Here is a 19,382-nt window from a genome sequence, read left to right on the forward strand (position 1 = left end):
TGTATATTCATTTTACTTTCAAATCCTCGAATAGTGGAGCGCGCTGTCTTACGGACAGCTCTTGTTTATAATTACCACAGGGAAAACCCAAGACCACTTTTCTGTGGTACAACGTAGATGCTACTTTCAAATTTTAGGTATATTTTAAGGTATCTCTACCTGGTAGGAGGTTTTTTGTGGTCTTAGAGAAACAGTATATAGATTTCTTATGGACTTACTTCCCTTTGTTGCTACTACAAATAGCTTATTCTTGAATTGTATTGAGTTGTAAGAATTGGATATGTCATTGTTTGGGCTCACTGTCTACCAAACTTAAACAGAATATGTTTTACTGTACCATTTACATGACGGTCATATATTGTGACACTCTGGTACTCTTGTTAGCTTGACTGTACTAACTTAAAGTATAAGGAGAGCTTTCCTACTTGACTCTGGATCCGAGTTCAAATAAAGTTTGGATAAAGTGTTGATGCACTTTCACTTTTTCTCTGTTATTTCAGGGATTATTAAGTTCCAGATTAATGTGGAAATTCAGTTTTGAAGGCTACAATGTTCAGTTTTGTGATTGCTGTAAATCTGGTGATCACAGAGTCAGGGCATCCGTGTCCTACAAACACATTCTTAGTTTAGTTTCCGAATGTATTTTCTAACTTTCTATAAATATCTTCAGGTGTTATGACTTTTAGCTTGACTATAGAAAGTATATGGATACCAGACTCTTGTGCTGTAAAAGACATATAAAAACTACATCTGTGTAGTAGATATGTGCAGTAGTTTGCCTTTGTAATGTCATGATGTATTTTCTGTGCACAGATGTAATTTTGCCTGGGTATTCCCAACTGCATGTGCAACCAGTTAAAGAATCTTATACAGTTTATTAACTTTATATTTCATTTTTCCTAAGAAGTTTTTGAAAGCTAATGTTACACAGCTTCTCTATCAAGCATCTGTCAAATACCATAGTCTAAGATTAGATCGTGTCGTCGTTGCTACAGCCTACATTCTTTACTGGAGCTGTAATCACAGTTTTTACATGTTATATATGAACAGTATTGTGTTAATTACAGAGTGCTAAGTGTGATGATCTCATGCCTAGATTCATTCCTGGAGCTGTAATCACAGTTTTTACATGTTATATATAAACAGTATTGTGTTAATTACAGAGTGCTAAGTGTGATGATCTCATGTCTAGATTCATTCCTCCTGCTACAGTCACAGTACAGAATACAGGAGTTCCTGCTAGCTGCACAGACTGATAACCAAATCAACAAAGATCAGTAAGACACAATTTGATACAACCTCTCTTATACATTTATAGTATACTGACTGCATTTATTGTAATACCCCAGGATACAAAGTATATGGGGTTTTGTTGGAATCAAGGCTGTCAGACCATCTTTTCATCCTTATTAACTTATCCCCTCCATATCTTAACCACTGAGAAGATTTTCATTTCGATCCATGGCAGTTGGCTATCTTATACTTCTAATACAGTGCAACATCTGTAGAAACAAAACATTGGAATAACTGATAAAGGTATGTTTATTGTTGCTTTATGATTCTGGTCTAGTTGAAAGAAAGATACCTGTCTTTGGAAGGAGATATTTGTTCTAAAGTTGTGCCTTTAACAGAGGTATATGTCTATCTTGATTTACTGCCTATTTTTTTGCAGAAAAGATATTATTGTGGACATGTTGTCAGTTGAGCGTAACAACATACTGGTGAGGACGTACTTAATTGGTGGGCCATCAGAAAGGGTTTTACCAAGTCGCCATATTGATGTAAGTTTTAGATAAAGTGAAATATTGTTGCATAAGAATTTCAGTACTGATTTTTGACTTTAGATTTGAGAAGTACCTCAGGATGTACTTTGACATTTTGTTATAGACCTACTGATTGTAACTTGTATTCCCTTACAGAAGAAAAAGGCCTGCTGCGTACTCTTGCTGTGTACATACAGCGTATATGATGCGTACATGATGTGTACTGAAATCAAGGGTTTTAAATAGTACGCAGGATATACACCGCACATACACCGATAGTACGTTTGTAGTACACTTTTGACATGCAAATGAGCTCTGCCGCGTACTACTTGCTGCGTACATGCTGTGGACTACATAGTACACAGGATGTACGCTGGAGGAATTTAGTATGCGGGAAATAGTACGCAGCATGTACGCGGCACATACACTTTTCACATGCAAATGAGCCTGCGGTGTACTACCCCTGCGGCGTACATGCTGTGTACTCCTGCGGCGTACATGCTGTGTACTCTTGCGGCGTACATGCTGTGTACTCCTGCGGCGTACATGCTGTGTACTCCTGGCCCGAGTCCTGCGGCGTACATGCTGTGTACTCCTGCTGCATACATGCTGTGTACTCTTGTGGCGAAACTGCTGTGATAATGTAAATTCCTTACCCCACCAACTTTTGTATGCAAATGCTGATCATTTGGACAGAAAAAAACAGAAAAAAGATAAGTGACATGCATCAATAAGTATTTACCCTTACCAAAATAATGTAGATTGATGTTATCAAATAAATTAGTATGCTTTTCTTCATTCACTTTTCAATGAAATAAATCAATTTTTGTAGCATGTAATTTGGTAAACATTTGAAGAAAATGGCGTAACTGCATCAAGGGGAAACAACTTTAATGCAACTAAATATAAGTGTTATGATTTATTATAGACGATGTGTGCGTAGTATGTATTTATTTTGATTAAAATCCATCTGAGAACAATCTAGGACTGGAATTATATAAGCATTTATACACTTTTACGTCCGTAAAAAGTAGCGCACTAAAAAATTTTGGATTGATTTTTTGCAATGGGGCGAGCGCAATTAGCCAAAAACGTTCTGAAAATATAAGAGCGGCAAATCCGATGAACAACTTTTTAATCTGGTGAGGCCTTAATGAGTTAACATAATCAGCATTAAAGCCTTTATAAAACATGATAGAATGGTGTTTTGCTTAAGAGTATTCAAATAACAGTGAGAGCTATTAATTCTTCTCATTAGGGCGCTGTTGAGGCATTATCTTGGTAATTATTTCATGTATTACAAAATGTAATGCAACGAAGTTCAAATAAGGCTTTTCAATTATCCAAGTTAGAAAGCTCCAGGATTAATTCAAAATGAAAAAGAATATATTTTTACACTGCATGCAAGGTGCAGCTCAGAAATCACTAAGATGTAAGCTTCACAAATGAACATTGCAAACAGTAAATGGCAAATTTTCATTGTTCAGAATACCGGTAATCTGAACTATTCTATGCTATTAAGATAAAAGTTACTCGGAAATCAAGTTCTTGCTTCCAAAAAAAAAAAAAAATGTACAAATTCTTCCTGCATGAAGTGTACTTCAGACTTTTACCTAAAAAAATTCAAAGTATAAATACCAAAAGAAAATGAACAAGTCCCTCCCGCGTATATGAAGTTTACTTCAGACTTTAACTTATAAAAAAAAAACTAAGTATAAATGCCAAAAGAAATTGTACAAGTCTTTCCCGTGTATATGAAGTGTACTGCACAAATTTCAAAGTATCTGCAGTGTACATGCAGTGTACTATTTTCTTGTACAAGTCCCTCCTGCGTACATGCAGTGTACTCCTTAAATTTTCAGAGTCTGTGCTGCGTACTTGAAGTGTACTAGTGACCTCCTGCGTACATGCTGTGTACTCGTCGAAATAGTATGCGGCATGTACGCGGCATGCGGTGTATGTAAAATGTACTCCTCTGGTGTACTACTGTGTTCGCGGCATATACACAGCAAATACGCAGCATGTACGCCACAGAGGCTTGCTTCTGTAAGGGTTTTGCTTATACATGTAATTAATATATCCCCTAACTGTAGATGCGATGAGCATACAGTTTTAGTTCTAGATAAACTTTTCCATATCTCATCCAACAGTATGAACTTTGCATCTGCATTCCCAACAGTAAGCCTATATTACCCATGTTTTCACAATTTCTAATAAACAGACATTGTTATGACATCATGTTAAAGCGGACCATTCGTGAGTTCCCAGTGCTCGATTTGTTACAATTGTTCAAATACATCATGATGTAATAATTATGAGATACGTGAATTTTATTAGAACGTTTGCTGTTCCTACAGCTGTCATTGGTTAGTGATTTTGTTGATTTAGAGATCAACAACTTCAGAGTACATAACATTTGATCAATTTAAAACAATGTGAATGAAGGAGAAAACAATGTAAATATAACACATAAATTGAGCCACGCCATGAGAAAACCAACATAGTGGCTTTGCGACCAGCATGGATCCATCCGCGCAGTCTGGTCAGGATCCATGCTGTTCGCTAACAGTTTCTCTAATTCCAATAGGCCTTGAAAGCGAACAGCATGGATCCTGACCAGACTGCGCAGATGCGCAGGCTGGTCTGGATCCATGCTGGTCGCAAAGCCACTATGTTGGTTTTCTCATGGCACGGCTCAATTATAGTTTAGCAATTACCATATGGGTATGAAAAACAATCTTGCATGAAAATTCACACACATTCCATGGAAACCTCTGGAATTTTCTTGACCGGGACGTGACCCACGTTCCAGATTTCTCATTTGATTGTGCTCTCTTAAGGACATCATTCTGTTCAAATTTACATTTAAAAGTGTGAGTGACACTTGGTTTCAAACTACTTGAATACAATATTTTGATCTAGTTACACTTTAAGCTCATATTTCAAAGAACTCCATATCATTCTAAAAGCTAAGCTTATTACACAGGCTGGTAACATTGCCCGATCAGGCTTACGACACAAAAAGTAGTATTTCTTGAAAAATAATGAAGATATTTCTTTCATACTTGGTCCATTTATAAAAAATTATTAAGCATATCAAATGATACAAATTAGAATAAAAATAACTTGGTTGCCTTCAGTTTTGGTAGAACTATTTCCCCTTTTCAGATTTTTATGACGCATAATCTTTGAAGTCCAAACAAATATGTTCTAATGCTAAGTTTAAAACATAAAAGGGTTCAATGGCTGCCTAATGCTCTAAATTATTGCGCTAGTACATGAATGTATACATTTTACTCTGCTTTCACGAACGACATTATAGAGAAATGTTAGTTCTAAAAAAATTGCTCATACATCTGCACTAGAAACAAAGTATTTACCCTAAATATATAGAATAAAGGTATTGGCACACAAGTTTGGAGCAATAGCAAGCCATTGAACCTTTTCTGCTTTAAACATTGCATTAAAACATATTTTTTTGGACTTCAAAAATTATGCACCATATAAAACTGAAAAAGGGAAGTAATTCTAACAAAACTGAAGGCAACAAAGTTATTTCTATCTTGATAAGCATCATATGTTATGCTTATCAAATAGACCAAGTTTGAAAGAAATATCTTCATTATTTTCCAAAAAATATTACTTTTTGTGTCGTAAGCCCGATCGGGCAATGTTACCAGCCTGTTTCACATTAGTCAGGATCAACAATAACATAGGTTATTATGTACACTTAAAAAATTCGTTTTCTGTTCAATTATTTTTGACTAATGAAATTGCTTGCTTCTTAGTAACATCCTTAACTTTTTGATGGATAAATTGTTTTGCCATTCCTCACCACAAACCCTTTCGGCGGGGTTACCAGTTCATCAAATTTGCTCGTTTTCATTTCCACAGGGTGATCTCTATCTATAGACAGGTTTGACTGTATATATGTGTCTGCACATGTCTTGCATATACTAGAATTTAAAAAGGCAGGTGAGAAATGACAGTTAAAATTTAAAAAGGTAAACTAAAGTTTGTGTACTATAGTCAAATAACACCGTTTTTGTTGTAGGATATTGGAACTCCGTACCCTTATCCCATGTTCTCATCATACCCGATACCGAGGGAGTACAGCCCAAATATTGGGGGAAGGTCAGCTCTGAAGCAAGGTAAGATACAAACCTGTTATATTTTAGAAATGTTTCTTTCAGGTGGGTCATTGTCTGTTGTTCGTTTTTGTTTACGCAGATTAAGTATAACTGTATACTAAATATGGTACTGGATATTGTACTAATGTGTAGCCTTTTGGTTGCGGGCAAATTATGTTAATGTTATGTAAAAGGGTATGTTGTTGCATGTATGTTATGTGTTAATTTCTTAAGGATAGTGAAAGTATAAGTGTTTGAAAATTAACAAATTTGTTTCATGTTTTTAATATCCTTAGTCAGGATGGTTAGTCAAGGAAATTTTGGAAAGAAAATGATAGGCGTTAGTAAAAACTCTTTACTTACAGCCTTATTAAAAAACTCTTTACTTACATATCGCACACCTGCCCGCTTAGCTCAATAGGTAGAGCGCAGATCTATGGTTATGGGCTCGTGAGTTTAATCCCCAGGCGGGGCATTTATTCTTCGTGACGATTTGATAAAAGACATTGTGTCTGAAATCATTCGTCATCCACCTCTTATTCATGTAGGGAAGTTAGCAGTTACTTGCGGAGAACAGGTTTGTACTGGTACAGAATCCAGGAACACTAGTTAGATTAACTGTCCACCATTACGTAACTGAAATACTGTTTAAAAACAGCATTAAACCCAAAACAAACAAATACATATCGATATCTTAAAGGGGTTTAAAAATGAGAACTGCAGATGGTTTTACTGTGAATATTACTTATTTTAACCGTCCCCTCCATGCAGTTTGAACTTTACTTTGTGTAAGTCATATATCATAGAGAATTAAATGTGTGCTAGGGAGCGGTGCTGGTGACTTGTTACTGCAGGTGAGTGCTAAAGGGTGGGGCTTTTGACTTGTTATTACAAGTGAGTCCTAGGAAGTGGGGCCTGTGACTTGTTATTACTGGTGGGTGCTAATACTTGTTATTACAAGTGGGTGCTAGGAGGTGGGGCTTGTGACTTGTTAATACAAGTGGATGCTAGGAGGTGGGGCTTGTGACATATGGGTTCTAAGGGGTGCTAGGGGTGGAGCTTATGACTTGTTAGCTCGACTATTCGTAGAATAAATAGAGCTATCCTACTCACCATGGCGTCACACCTTGGTTAAGTTTTTCGTACCAGTTCACATTTTGACAAAGTCTTTTGAGATAAAGCTTTGAAACTTTCAACACTTGTTTACCATCACAATGTTAGCCTTAGCAGAGCTCCAGATAAGCTTTTAGTGCACTTAGGTATTTACCCATCAGTTTTTGTCTGAATTGGGTATTGGAAATCTGAACTGGGTAAAAATAAAATTATTACCAAGGCTTTTTCAAAAGTAATTGAGTATTTGCTAAAACCAATTGGGTATTTCGCCAATCTCGCACAAACATTTTTTTTCTTGCACAAACAATTTTATTTTTTCTTTTGGCTAAATTGCACTGGATAAAACATGCTTACTGTTACAGTATACATGTATATCATTTACCAGGCCTTAGGCAAGAGTTCATAACTCCATCAAGGATTTTGGCTGAATTATGGCCCCATTTAACTTACAAATCTTGGTTAAGTTTTTCGTACGAGTTCATATTTTGTGTAAAGTGTTTGACATATGGCTTTGAAATTTTTATCACTTGTTTAGTATTACAGTCTCTATTTGTAGGCAAGAGTACATAATTCCGTCAACTGTTTTGGCTGAATTATGGCCCTTTTTGGACTTGGAAATCAGTTAAATTTTTCATACCAGTCCATATTTTGCCTAACCTGTTCGTCATATGGCATTATAACTTTTACCACTTGTTTACCATCATAGTCTACATATGTAGGCAAGACTACATAATTAGGACAAGGACTTTAGCTCAGTTATGGCCCTTTTTGACATAGAAATAAGTTAAGTTTCGCATATCGTTCCATATTTTGTCTAAATAGTTTGATATAATTGGCTTTGAAACTTTGAACACTTGCTTATCATCATGGTCACACATTGTCAGATAGTGCAAGACTTATTCAAATCCACAAATACTGGTACATTAATTGTCTTATCTATTATTTTTCTTTTGTCTGAAAATCTCTGGTAATATTTTGAGCCCATACTTCCATCATTTCTTCGAATAGTCGAGCATGCTGTCAACAGACAGCTCTTGTTATTACAAATGGGTGCTAGGGGGTGGAGCTTGTGACTTGTTATTTCAAGTGAGAGCTAAGGAGTGCTAGGAGGTGGAGCTTGTGACTTGATATTACAAATGTGTTAGGATTGTCATTAGTATATACAAATTACTCACAAGTTATATTCCTCTCAGGTCCCTTGCCTCCAGGTATTTTATTTTGTGTTTTTGTCCCTTTTACCTTATCATATGTTTTTTTTTTGCTTCCTGTATCATTTACCTATCCTGTATATAAATTGCATCTTGTTTTTTCTTCCTAGTTAATTGTTTGATTTTTCTCTTCCTATGTTATATTACATGATATCCTGTAATACTCCCTATTCTGACATTATATTTTCTATAGAATTGAAGTATTTTTTTCTGGTGTTATTCATATATAAACTCAGCACAGGTTGAGTAAAGTTTCAGAGGGGCTTTAGGAGGGGCTTTATGTTAAATAAGTTACAGGCAGGATTTTCAGTAGTGACTCAAGTTACATGTACTTCCCCTGACATGAAAGTGATATTTACATAATGGGTTGGACTAGAATTTCACATGCATGCACACCAGAAAAAACAGTTACAGAAAATGATTCCAAATAAATCATTTTCCACCATTATTCTTCAACTTTTAATGAATTTACTCTTGGCATCAAATTTTTTATCTAGAAAATGAGTGCTCACACTCACCATGCTCAGAAACAAGAACAGTATTGCTGTTCCTGCATTTTTGAATACAAGAAGGATGAAAAAGTGGTTTATGGTAGCAGGAAGGTCTTGACTAAACTACCGGTAATCAAATTACGTCAATGAATAAATTCTGGAATTATAATGGCTAATCCAACCAAAGTATTCAGATGAATAAATATTGAAATTATAATGGCAAAAACTATCAAATTACATCAATGAATAAATTCTGAAGTTGTAATGGCTAACCCAATCAAATTACTTCCATGAATTAAAATTAGAATTATAATAGTTTAAAGTCTTTAATTTCAGTATTATGTAACTTTAATGCTGGTGATAAAGAGTTTTAAATTCAAATTAAGTATCTAATATGTTTTCCGTAAAGCAATTGAAATAGCAAACAAAAAAAAAAGAAAAGAAAAAAAATTTCTAACAATTTAAGTTGTTGTAACTGCATTTAGAATGTATTTATTTATTTTATGCTAACTGATGAAATACTGTGTTTTATCACTGAGATATAATCCATATCACTCACTGTAAATGCCTATCTACTTGTACATTGTGTATAAATTTTAAATTATTTGCTTAAAACAGGATGAAAATTGTAGTCGCACGTTGTTCTTTATAGTATATTTCTCGATTCAAATTATTTTACTTAATGAGAATTTCATAACGTTATGCAGTAAAAAATAAAATAAAATGGAATTTTATGTTGTGTGCGTCTTTCTAACGTCACAATACATCTGACGTCATGTCTGTTTACGCGTGTCTGTTTCATGCGCTGAGTTTAAAATTTGTTGCAAAATGCACATCTCAACATAATTGAGCATAAAATAAAAAGCAAATTTGTTTTGTTTTTCGTGAATATGGAATATATCTCACCTCGAAGTGAGAAAATTTCAAATATTTTCACGAGTGCGTAGCGTTCATTATACTAATGAGACTTGCAGATGTTTTTATAATGATAGGAGCTACATGTTGCTTCAAGCTAAGGTTCATTAAAATTGTAGTCAATAAATTGATAAAAATTGTTATTAATACTGGAAAAAGAATTAAAAAAGATAGCATCTAAAGTTTAAGACTGAATTTCAGATTAATGACTACAGATCCTCATCTGATTGAACTATTGCAGTCTCTGACCAGTCTCACTCAGTTATATAACACTGGAACCAGACTAAATACCAGTCCAAGACTTGCAATGTATAAATAAACCATTGTTTCAGAAGGAAAATCATTGTGCATCATTAGTGAAACATGTAGGTACTTACTTAACAGAAATGTAAATTATAAGCTCGGTCTGGATAAGGTCTGCTCAAGTTTTTGTGCGAACACTTTCAGTTTTCATAATTTAGAGAAATGCATGAGCCATAACTCAAGAGCTACTGCATGGGCTTATCTGGTTTTTTTTTCAAATTTGGCGGATATATTATCATAAATACCCATGTTTAATGCTCATTCTGGATGTTACTTATGCCTGCCTTGCCAAGCTACCTAATTGTCCTGTGTTTGTTTTATATGTTGTTTTTCCATGTTTTTTTGCATGTGTTTTAATTGCTGTGACATGTTGCAGGGTTTATTTACCCCACCCACCAAAATGTATCAGATAAAAAAGGTAGGAGTGTGATGTGTTATCACAGTGGCGCCACCTACAAACACAAGAACAGGTCATGTGACTTAAAGCACACATGATCTCTTCTGTCTTTTGAGGCATCCTAAATTTTTAACAATTAAAAAAAAGACAACACTTTCTTTTGTCACTAAACCTCCCAATGTCTTGTCAGATATTACGTTTCATGAAATGAAGTTTTTGAAAAAATCCTGATATTTTTACAGAAGATAATTGCCTCAAAAGTGCTTACCCAGAGATTGATGTATTATAATCAAGTTTATGTGCAGTCCAAAATGTGTTTCTTTCAATGACATTGATGACATTAATTAAAAATCTTAATGAATTGTTCAGTTTAGTCACACTTGTTTATGTAATTTAATATAAATATATAGGTATATAGTGCATTTCTGGGACAATGTGCATTATGTATTTGGCATACAAAAAAATAATAAGAAAGTTAAATATGATCGTAGTAAAATTCTATTTGTGATTGTAATCACTTGTGTTTCCTCTAATATTCACAGATATCCTCAATATTTGAAGTGTTTTTGCAGCTTGTTGCCTCCGTTTGCAATTATTTATATCACATGTTTTTCAGTGACTTATTGAAATATTAGAGCTAAATATGTTTGTTTATGTCACATTGAAAAATATCAAAATGTATTTTTCACTAGATAAAGTTTCAAATTTATATAATTTGGTTAAAGACCTGCTCCAGTCCTACCTTTTAACCTTAAATTGTCACTGAAAAGCATGAAAATCCTGACTATGAACAGTGACGCCTGTCAAAATAGAGTCTATTTTATATAAAATTCTATATAAAATACTTGTGGTTTTGCATGCTAAAGTGGGGCACGTGGCCGTTAACTGTTACCTATTGTAATCATGGGTTGCATACACACAATGAAATTTGAATAGCCGAGGAGCAGGGCTTTAAACCCATTGAAAAACATGAAATAAAATGACAGTTTGTTTGTTTTTCATGTAAGATTAAATATCTTTCTCTTGTTAACACCACACGTTACATTTTTACTGGTGAACATTATTGCATAAGGTGTTAATGTTAGCATGATGAAAGATATTTGATCTTACACTGTAACAAACAGATATCCTCTATATATAAAGTATATGAGTTTTGCTTATCATATTTGCATTTTTATCATGTTTCTTCTTTTTTATGGAACAATTACTTGTTGGCGACCCAGAATTTCGGACGACCCAGAAAATCGAACAGGCGCGTAAACTTTTATTTTGGCGTAATTTTTTATCATTTCTTGACAAGTACATAGACGGTTGCATTATGTGCAACATCATTTGCAATAATTGCAAATCAGTAAATTAAACTTTCAAAAGTGGAATATTTACATTTGTTCACGAAATGTTGTGACAGCTCTCGCTTGGGGAAGCTGCATGTGCTTTCAGTGTTTTGAGGCCCCAACATTATTCAAGGGGAATTCATCTACAATCTGCTAAATGCAGACGAGAAAATTGCGTGTTATAAAACAAGTATCAATGTTTTTTCATTAACACCACGAGTTAAATGCGTTTAAACCGAATTGTTTTACCTAAACTTTTGTGTCGTATGTAGGCCAGCTGGATTTATCAAACTCTCAACAGCATCAAACATTTACAGTTGAATGTAAACATGGTAAACAATACTAAAAATGTCTTTTTATCATTAAAACCGACCTATACGTGATTCTGCAAAACAGAAGTGATGATAATTAGTACTTTCCTACTGTCCGATTTCTGGGTCCTGCAACACACTGAAAACGTTAAATTTAAGTACCCTCTTTCGGGCCTCAGTGACGTGTTCAGTTTATTTTTATATACAAACAAATTTGTGTTTAGCGACACCGAAGAACTGAACTTGATTCAGGTATCATTTCATGGATCTTGAATTAAAAATTAAAATATGACAGATGAAAAGGTTGTAAAATTGTCCGAATCTGGGTCGGCAACCAGTATATATGCAGAAATTTCAAATTGATTAAAATACAATATACTTTTATTATAACCTTATTAGAGTAGAAACATTAAATTTTGCTTTTTGTGCCCCCTGCCTCAAAATCTTTAGGGCAGAGGGGTGCATTTAGTGTTGCCCTTGTCTGTCCTTCCATCAGTCCGTCCCAATTTGTGCCGTTCATAATTCAAAAAGTATTTGACCCAGAGTCATCAAACCTCACAGAATTGTCATTCATCATGGGAAGCTGTGCACCAGGGGTTTTGATTTGGATCTCACACAGTCAGATCAGAGTTATGGTCCTTGACTTAGTCAAAAATATGCATAAAAAGGGCCTAAGTTTGTGTTGCATGCATCTCATAAAGAATTTAACCCAGTATTATGAAACATTATAGAAATATTATTCAGCATGTGAAGTTATACATCTTGGGTTTTGTTAGAGATATCACACAGTCTGACCAGAGTTCTGGCCCTTTACTTAGTTAAAAAATATTCTTAAGAAGCATAAAAGTTGTGTCGCTCATATCTCAAAAAATATATGACCTAGGGTCATGAAACATCATAGGAATATTATTCAGCATGTGAAGTTGTGCACCTGGGATTTTGTTCCAGTTTTTTATCAGTCCAGAGTAATGGCCCTTGATTCTCAAAAATATGCATATGGGATACAAGTTTGTGTCACATGTATCTTAAAAAGTATCTGACTTAGACTCATTAAACATTAGGGGATTGTTATATAGCATGTTAAGTTCTGCTAGGGATTTCACTCAGCAAGATTGGAGTTATGGTCCTTGACTTAGTGAAAAATACACATAAAGTTCTTGTGATGCATATATCTTAGAAAATTCACCTACAGTCATGAAACCATTTAGGAATATTATCCAGCATGTGAATTTGTGCACTTGAGTTTTTGTGTGTGTTTTTTTTCACTTTGCAAGACCAAAGTTATTGGCCTTGACTTAGTAAAAACATAAAAGTTTGTGCTGCATGTATGTCAAAATGTACTTAACCTAGAGTCATTAAACATTGCAGGATTGTTTTATAGCCCATGAAGATTTGCAATGGGTATTCTCTTTGGGATTTTACCCAACTTGGCCAGAGTTTTGGTCCTTCACTAACTGAAAATTACACAAAAAGTTCTTAAATGTTTGTGCTGCAAACATCTTAAAAATGTTTCACCTTGAGTCATAAAACCATGTACAGTGACAGGAGTGGGGGCAGGGGCACATGTGTGCTATGGACACACATTTAGTATCAAATGCAAGGGATGATATGATAAAGGGTACGTTTCTTAGTATTTATTACACCCTCCTTCAAAGAAGAAAGGGTTTGTTTTTCTATATTGTCTGTCTGTTGGTCTGCTGGTTTGTAGATCATTTTGTTTCCAATCAGTAATCATAGAATGCTTGGTCTCATATCTGTAAAACTTGAATGGATGATTGCCTGTGCTTAGTAGATGATCCCTATTATTTGGGGCTTAAAGGTCAAGGTTACACTGATGTACATAAACCTGGCAAATTCTCTTAAATACGGTAAAGTATTGTTATTCATGATGGACTTTTTTATTATGTGCTTGTGTCAATCCACATAATTTAATCCTTATATTTAAACAAGCAAAATTCCTTTTTATTTTATGACTGAAATTTTATATCTAAATCCACAAATTCATGTATATGCAAAATAGCTGTTTTGGCTGAGTCTAGAAATATTCTGGACCACAAAATTAAATAAATTCACAGTTGTTCTAAAATTCACAAAATCTCTCTTGTTATGACTTTGTTATTAGTTTAAAATATGTACCTCAGATAGACATTTTAGTTAAATATCCAATGAAATTTCATAACTGTTACAACCACAGAGAAAAGGTCAAAAATTGTTCAGTTTGTAAAAAAAAGACACCAATTTATGAAACAGGAGTTTTAATGTTTATCTGATGATGTTTTAGACAATGAACTGACAGAGTTTCTGGACAGTAAGAAAGGAGAGAAGGGTAGAGCCTGGATGGAGAAATGTAGAAACCTTCTATACAAGTTCTTCACTGGTAAAGGGGACCAGGTCAAAGGCAATGGTAAGTCTTATTTTTTCTGAATAGCTGAGACGGACATTGTTTAAGGGTTTTCGGAATTTCATATTGAGAAATACATATGAAATAAAGTAATAGGTGTTTTGTGAGAAGGTTTCTTTGTAATGAAGATAAAAATATGTTGGAAAAAGTCTTTATAGTGGGGTGTTCTTAATAAAGGGACTGGGTTCTAGTGTGTATTTCAGGCAGAATTACTAGTGATGTACAAATAAGTCAAAATATTAGCAAGTCATGAATTTGACTATTCTGATTTATTAATCTGCATGTAAAATGATTTTAATTTGATAGAATTCGGCATAGTTTTAAAAGCTGCACATATAAGTGATAATGAATACAGTAAAACACAGATCACTCAAAGTAAAAAAGAATTTGGCTAAATGATCAAGTAATATAAGGTTATGAGCAATCCAGGCATGGAAATATTAGAAATACAGTGGGGAACCACATGAATTTTTAGCTTGACTATTTGAAGAATAGGTTGATCTGTTGGACTAACCCGTGCATCAACATCAGTGTCTGTGTGCCAAATTCGTTAAGTTTCTGTATGTAAGCTGGATTGAAACTTCACACACTATTCTCTGTGATAAACTGTCTTATGTTGCAAATGTTTTAAAACTCTGTTGTTGTTTTTTTTTACAAAATTACGCACCTTTTCGGAATTAGTAATTTTTTATTAAGTTTTTATATGTAAGCTGGTAATTCTCCGTACCCAATAATTGAAATGGATTGAAACTTTACACACTTGTTCACTGTGATTATCTGACATGCAGTGCACATGTTCCATAGCTCTACTTTGCATTTTAAAAGAATGATGTCCCTTTTTCAATCTGACTAAAGTACATCTCCTATTAAGCTACGCTTAGGATCTGAGGACGAGCTATTGATAGCCTCGTTCTGATGACCCTTTCACTAGCCAATCAGAGCTTAACTTGCAACATTTTGCAAATCTATATTTAGCCTTGGTTTTTAGCTCACCTGTCACAAAGTGACAAGGTGAGCTTTTGTGATCGCGCAGCGTCCGTCGTCCGTCCGTGCGTGCGTCCGTGCGTAAACTTTTGCTTGTGACCACTCTAGAGGTCACATTTTTCATCGGATCTTTATGAAAATTGGTCAGAATGTTCACCTTGATGATATCTAGGTCAGGTTCGAAACTGGGTCACGTGCGGTCAAAAACTAGGTCAGTAGGTCTAAAAATAGAAAAACCTTGTGACCTCTCTAGAGGTCATATATTTCACAAGATCTTCATGAAAATTGGTCAGAATGTTCACCTTGATGATATCTAGGTCAAGTTCGAAACTGGGTTACGTGCCATCAAAAACTAGGTCAGTAGGACAAATAATAGAAAAACCTTGTGACCACTCTATAGGTCACATTTTTCATGGGGTCTTTATGAAAATTGGTCAGAATGTTCACCTTGATGATATCTAGGTCAAGTTTGAAACTGGGTCATGTGCGGTCAAAAACTAGGTCAGTAGATCTAAAAATAGAAAAACCTTGTGACCTCTCTAGAGGCCATATATTTCACAAGATCTTCATGAAAATTGGTCAGAATGTTCACCTTGATGATATCTAGGTCAAGTTCGGAACTGGATTACGTGCCGTCAAAAACTAGGTCAGTAGGTCAAATAATTGAAAAACCTTGTGACCACTTTAGAGGTCGCATTTTTCATGGGGTCTTTATGAAAATTGGTCAGAATGTTCACCTTGATGATATCTAGGTCAAGTTCGAAACTGGGTCACGTGCCATCAAAATCTAGGTCAGTAGGTCAGATAATAGAAAAACCTTGTGACCTCGCTAAAGGCCATATTTTTCATGGGATCGGTATGAAAGTTGGTCTGAATGTTCACCTTGATGATATCTAGGTCAAGTTTGAAACTGGGTCACGTGCAGTCAAAAACTAGGTCAGTAGGTCTAAAAATAGAAAAACCTTGTGACCTCTTTAGAGGCCATACTTTTGAATGGATCTTCATAAAAATTGGTCAGAATGTTCATCCTGATGATATCTAGGTCAAATTCGAAACTGGGTCACGTGCCCTCTAAAAGTAGGTCAGTAGGTCAAATAATGAAAAACCCTTGTGACCTCTCTAGAGGCCATATTTTTGTGGGATATGTATGAAAGTTGGTCTGACTGTTCATCTTGATGATATATAGGTCAAGTTTGAAACTGGGTCAGCTGCGGTCAAAAACTAGGTCAGTAGGTCTAAAATTAGAAAAATCTTTTGACCTCTCTAGAGGCCATATTTTTCAATAGATCTTCGTGAAAATTGGTCTGAATGTTCACCTTGATGGTATCTAGGTCAGTTTCGAAACTGGGTCAAATGCGGTCAAAAACTAGGCCATTTAGGTATGAAAATAGAAAAACCTTGTGACATCTCTAGAGGCCATATTTTTCATGAGATCTTCATGAAAATTAGTGACAATGTTCACCTTGATGATATCTAGGTCAAGTTCAAAACAGGGTCAGGTACCTTTGAAAACTAAGTCAATAGGTCAAATAATAGAAAAATCTTGTGACCTCTCTAGAGGCCATATTTTTCAATGGATCTTCATGAAAATTGTTCAGAATTTTTATCTTGATGATATCTAGATCAGATTCAAAACTGGGTCACATGAGCTCAAAAACTAGGTCACAATATCAAATAATAGAAAAAACGACGTCATACTCAAAACTGGGTCATGTGGGAACAGGTGAGCGATTCAGGACCATCATGGTCCTCTTGTTGATATTTACAATTCTTACGTCGTAATGTGTCAGATAGCTGGTTAGCTCAGTCGGTAGGCCACTTAATCTGTAAGTTAGGGGTCCCGGGTTCGATCCCTGGAATGACTGCACATTTTTCTTACTCTTTGACATTCGAACAAGTCATCTGATTGGTTCAAATAAAAATAGCAATACTGGAAATCCAAAATATACAGAAGACGAATGTGAATGGGTCATTCTCAGATCTCCATTTAGAAGATCTAGTACTTTAGTCAGATTGGTCCCTTTTTCAACTTTCATATTTATTCAATTGAAAAGGCTGTTGAATAGTGGAGCATTGCTGTCCTCCAACAGTTCTTGTATTTATTCAGTTCTGAAGCTCAAACCGATGTAATCCAGCGAGTGACCTTTCTCTGTATGTAACACATAAAAAAAATTATGTATTATATGTTACAGTGTTACACAAGGTGTTAGTGAAGACATTCAATATGATATGTAGTATAGCTATGTTACACTTGTATATTGTATGTTTAAGTAGTACACAAGATATAAGAGAAGACAGTCAATATGATGTGTAGTATAGCTATGTTACACGTGTATATTGTATGTTTAAGTGGTACACAAGATATTAGAGAAGACAGTCAATATGATGTGTAGTGTAGCCTTGTTACATGTGTATATTGTATATTACAGTGGTACACAAGATATTAGAGAAGACAGTGAATGTGATGTGTAGTATAGCTGAAGAATCTGTGTTCCCCTTGATGCAGTATGCAGGTATGTGATGAGTACATCAGTTTGTTTTTGTGTATGCTGATAATTGTACATAAAGAAATAATGGGCAACTCAAGGCATGAAAGTGTTAGTTTTGTTTTCTTTATTTTTGCACATATGAAATATTTGATTCCTCTATAAATAATTACAATTCAACACTTTGATTAGTTAAGTGACAGGTTCCAGTCCTTTCTTACTTGCAGTCATGTCGTCTGTTGCAAAAAATATGGAATGAACTACTTTTTTAATTTCAAACAATGTCTGAAATTTTGACCAATATTTGTTTAATATTAATCTTGAGTAATTTGAAATACTCACATGATAGATCTGTGTGTGAGGAAATAAGGACCTTAACTTTGTATTGTTTAGACCAACCCTGAAAAAGCCATGCACATCTTCATGTCATGGTAATCATTTGTATGAAGCTTCACTGGAATTTATTTGAAATAAAAAAAGTAGTTCACACCCTATTTTTTGCAACAGACCACATGACTGCAAGACTGACTGTAAGATGACCCCTATAGACCACTCTCCACTCCCCACCTGCAAACTCCACAAGGACACATTGAAGAGAAGATTTGATAGCATTCGTATAACGAATTTTAGTTAAATTTGATCAATTTTTAATTATTCTGCTGACTGAGTTATTAGTCCCCTACTGGTTGAAAACCAGTTCCGGGGACTATAGGAGTGCACTTTTCCATCATTCCGTCTGTCCGCAATTTCGTGTCCGGTCCATAACTGTCATCCATGAAGGGATTTTAACTTTACTTGGCACAAATGTTCCCCAAGATGAGACAACATGTCTTGCACAAAACCCAGACCCCTAGCTCAAATTAAGGTCAAGGTCACAGTTGGAGGTCAAAGGTCAACAGGGCTTTTTTCCTGCCTGGTCCATAATTCTTCCATCCATAAAGGGATTTTAATATTACTTGGCACAAATGTACCTTTTAGTAAGACGATGTGTCATGCACAACTTTCAGACCCCTAGCACAAAGGTCAAGGTCACACTTAGCAGTCAAATGTTAACATGGCATGAACAGGGTCTGTTTAGTGTCCAGTCCATAACTCATGTCATTCATGAAGGGATTTAAATTTCAGTTGGCACAAATGTTTCCCATGATGAGACGACATGTCGTGCGCAAAACCCAACCCCTAGCTCAAAGGTCAAGGTCACAATGGGGGGGGGTCAAAGGTCAACAGGGCTTTTTTCCTGTCTGGTCCATAACTCTGCCATCCATGAAGGGATTTTAATATTACTTGGCACAAATGTTCCCCATGATGAGACGACTTGTCATGTGCAAAACCAGGACCCCTAGGTCAAGGTCACAATTGGAGGTCAAATGTTAATAGGCTTTTTTACCTGTCCGGTCCAGAACTCTGTCATCCATCAAGGGATTACTATATAACTTGGCACAAATGTTCCCCATGATGAGACGACATGTCATGCGCAAACCCAGAACCCTAGCTTAAAGGTCAAGGTCACACTTGGAGGTCAAAGGTCAATAGGATTTTTCCCTGT

The 19,382-nt window shown here is 35.2% G+C and overlaps 1 protein-coding gene across 6 annotated transcripts in view; it reads left to right on the forward strand.

The window, feature by feature from the left end:
* LOC123550394 (protein broad-minded-like) overlaps positions 1 to 19,382 on the forward strand; it is an 83,921-nt gene that overhangs the window by 50,217 nt on the left and 14,322 nt on the right. For 4 of the 6 annotated variants that reach the window (XM_053546185.1, XM_053546188.1, XM_053546190.1 and 1 more), the window contains 6 exons: positions 1,164 to 1,277; positions 1,673 to 1,781; positions 5,818 to 5,914; positions 10,300 to 10,341; positions 14,247 to 14,369; positions 17,780 to 17,863. In XM_053546185.1, coding sequence (XP_053402160.1) covers positions 1,164 to 1,277; positions 1,673 to 1,781; positions 5,818 to 5,914; positions 10,300 to 10,341; positions 14,247 to 14,369; positions 17,780 to 17,863 — 569 coding nt within the window. Of the gene's footprint in view, positions 1 to 1,163; positions 1,278 to 1,672; positions 1,782 to 5,817; positions 5,915 to 8,199; positions 8,215 to 10,299; positions 10,342 to 14,246; positions 14,370 to 17,779; positions 17,864 to 19,382 lie in introns of all 6 variants that reach the window. The other 2 variants (XM_053546189.1, XM_053546191.1) reach the window with 2 other exon arrangements.

This window comes from Mercenaria mercenaria, chromosome 6 (assembly GCF_021730395.1).
Source record: "Mercenaria mercenaria strain notata chromosome 6, MADL_Memer_1, whole genome shotgun sequence".
Taxonomy (NCBI): Eukaryota; Metazoa; Mollusca; class Bivalvia; order Venerida; family Veneridae; genus Mercenaria; species Mercenaria mercenaria.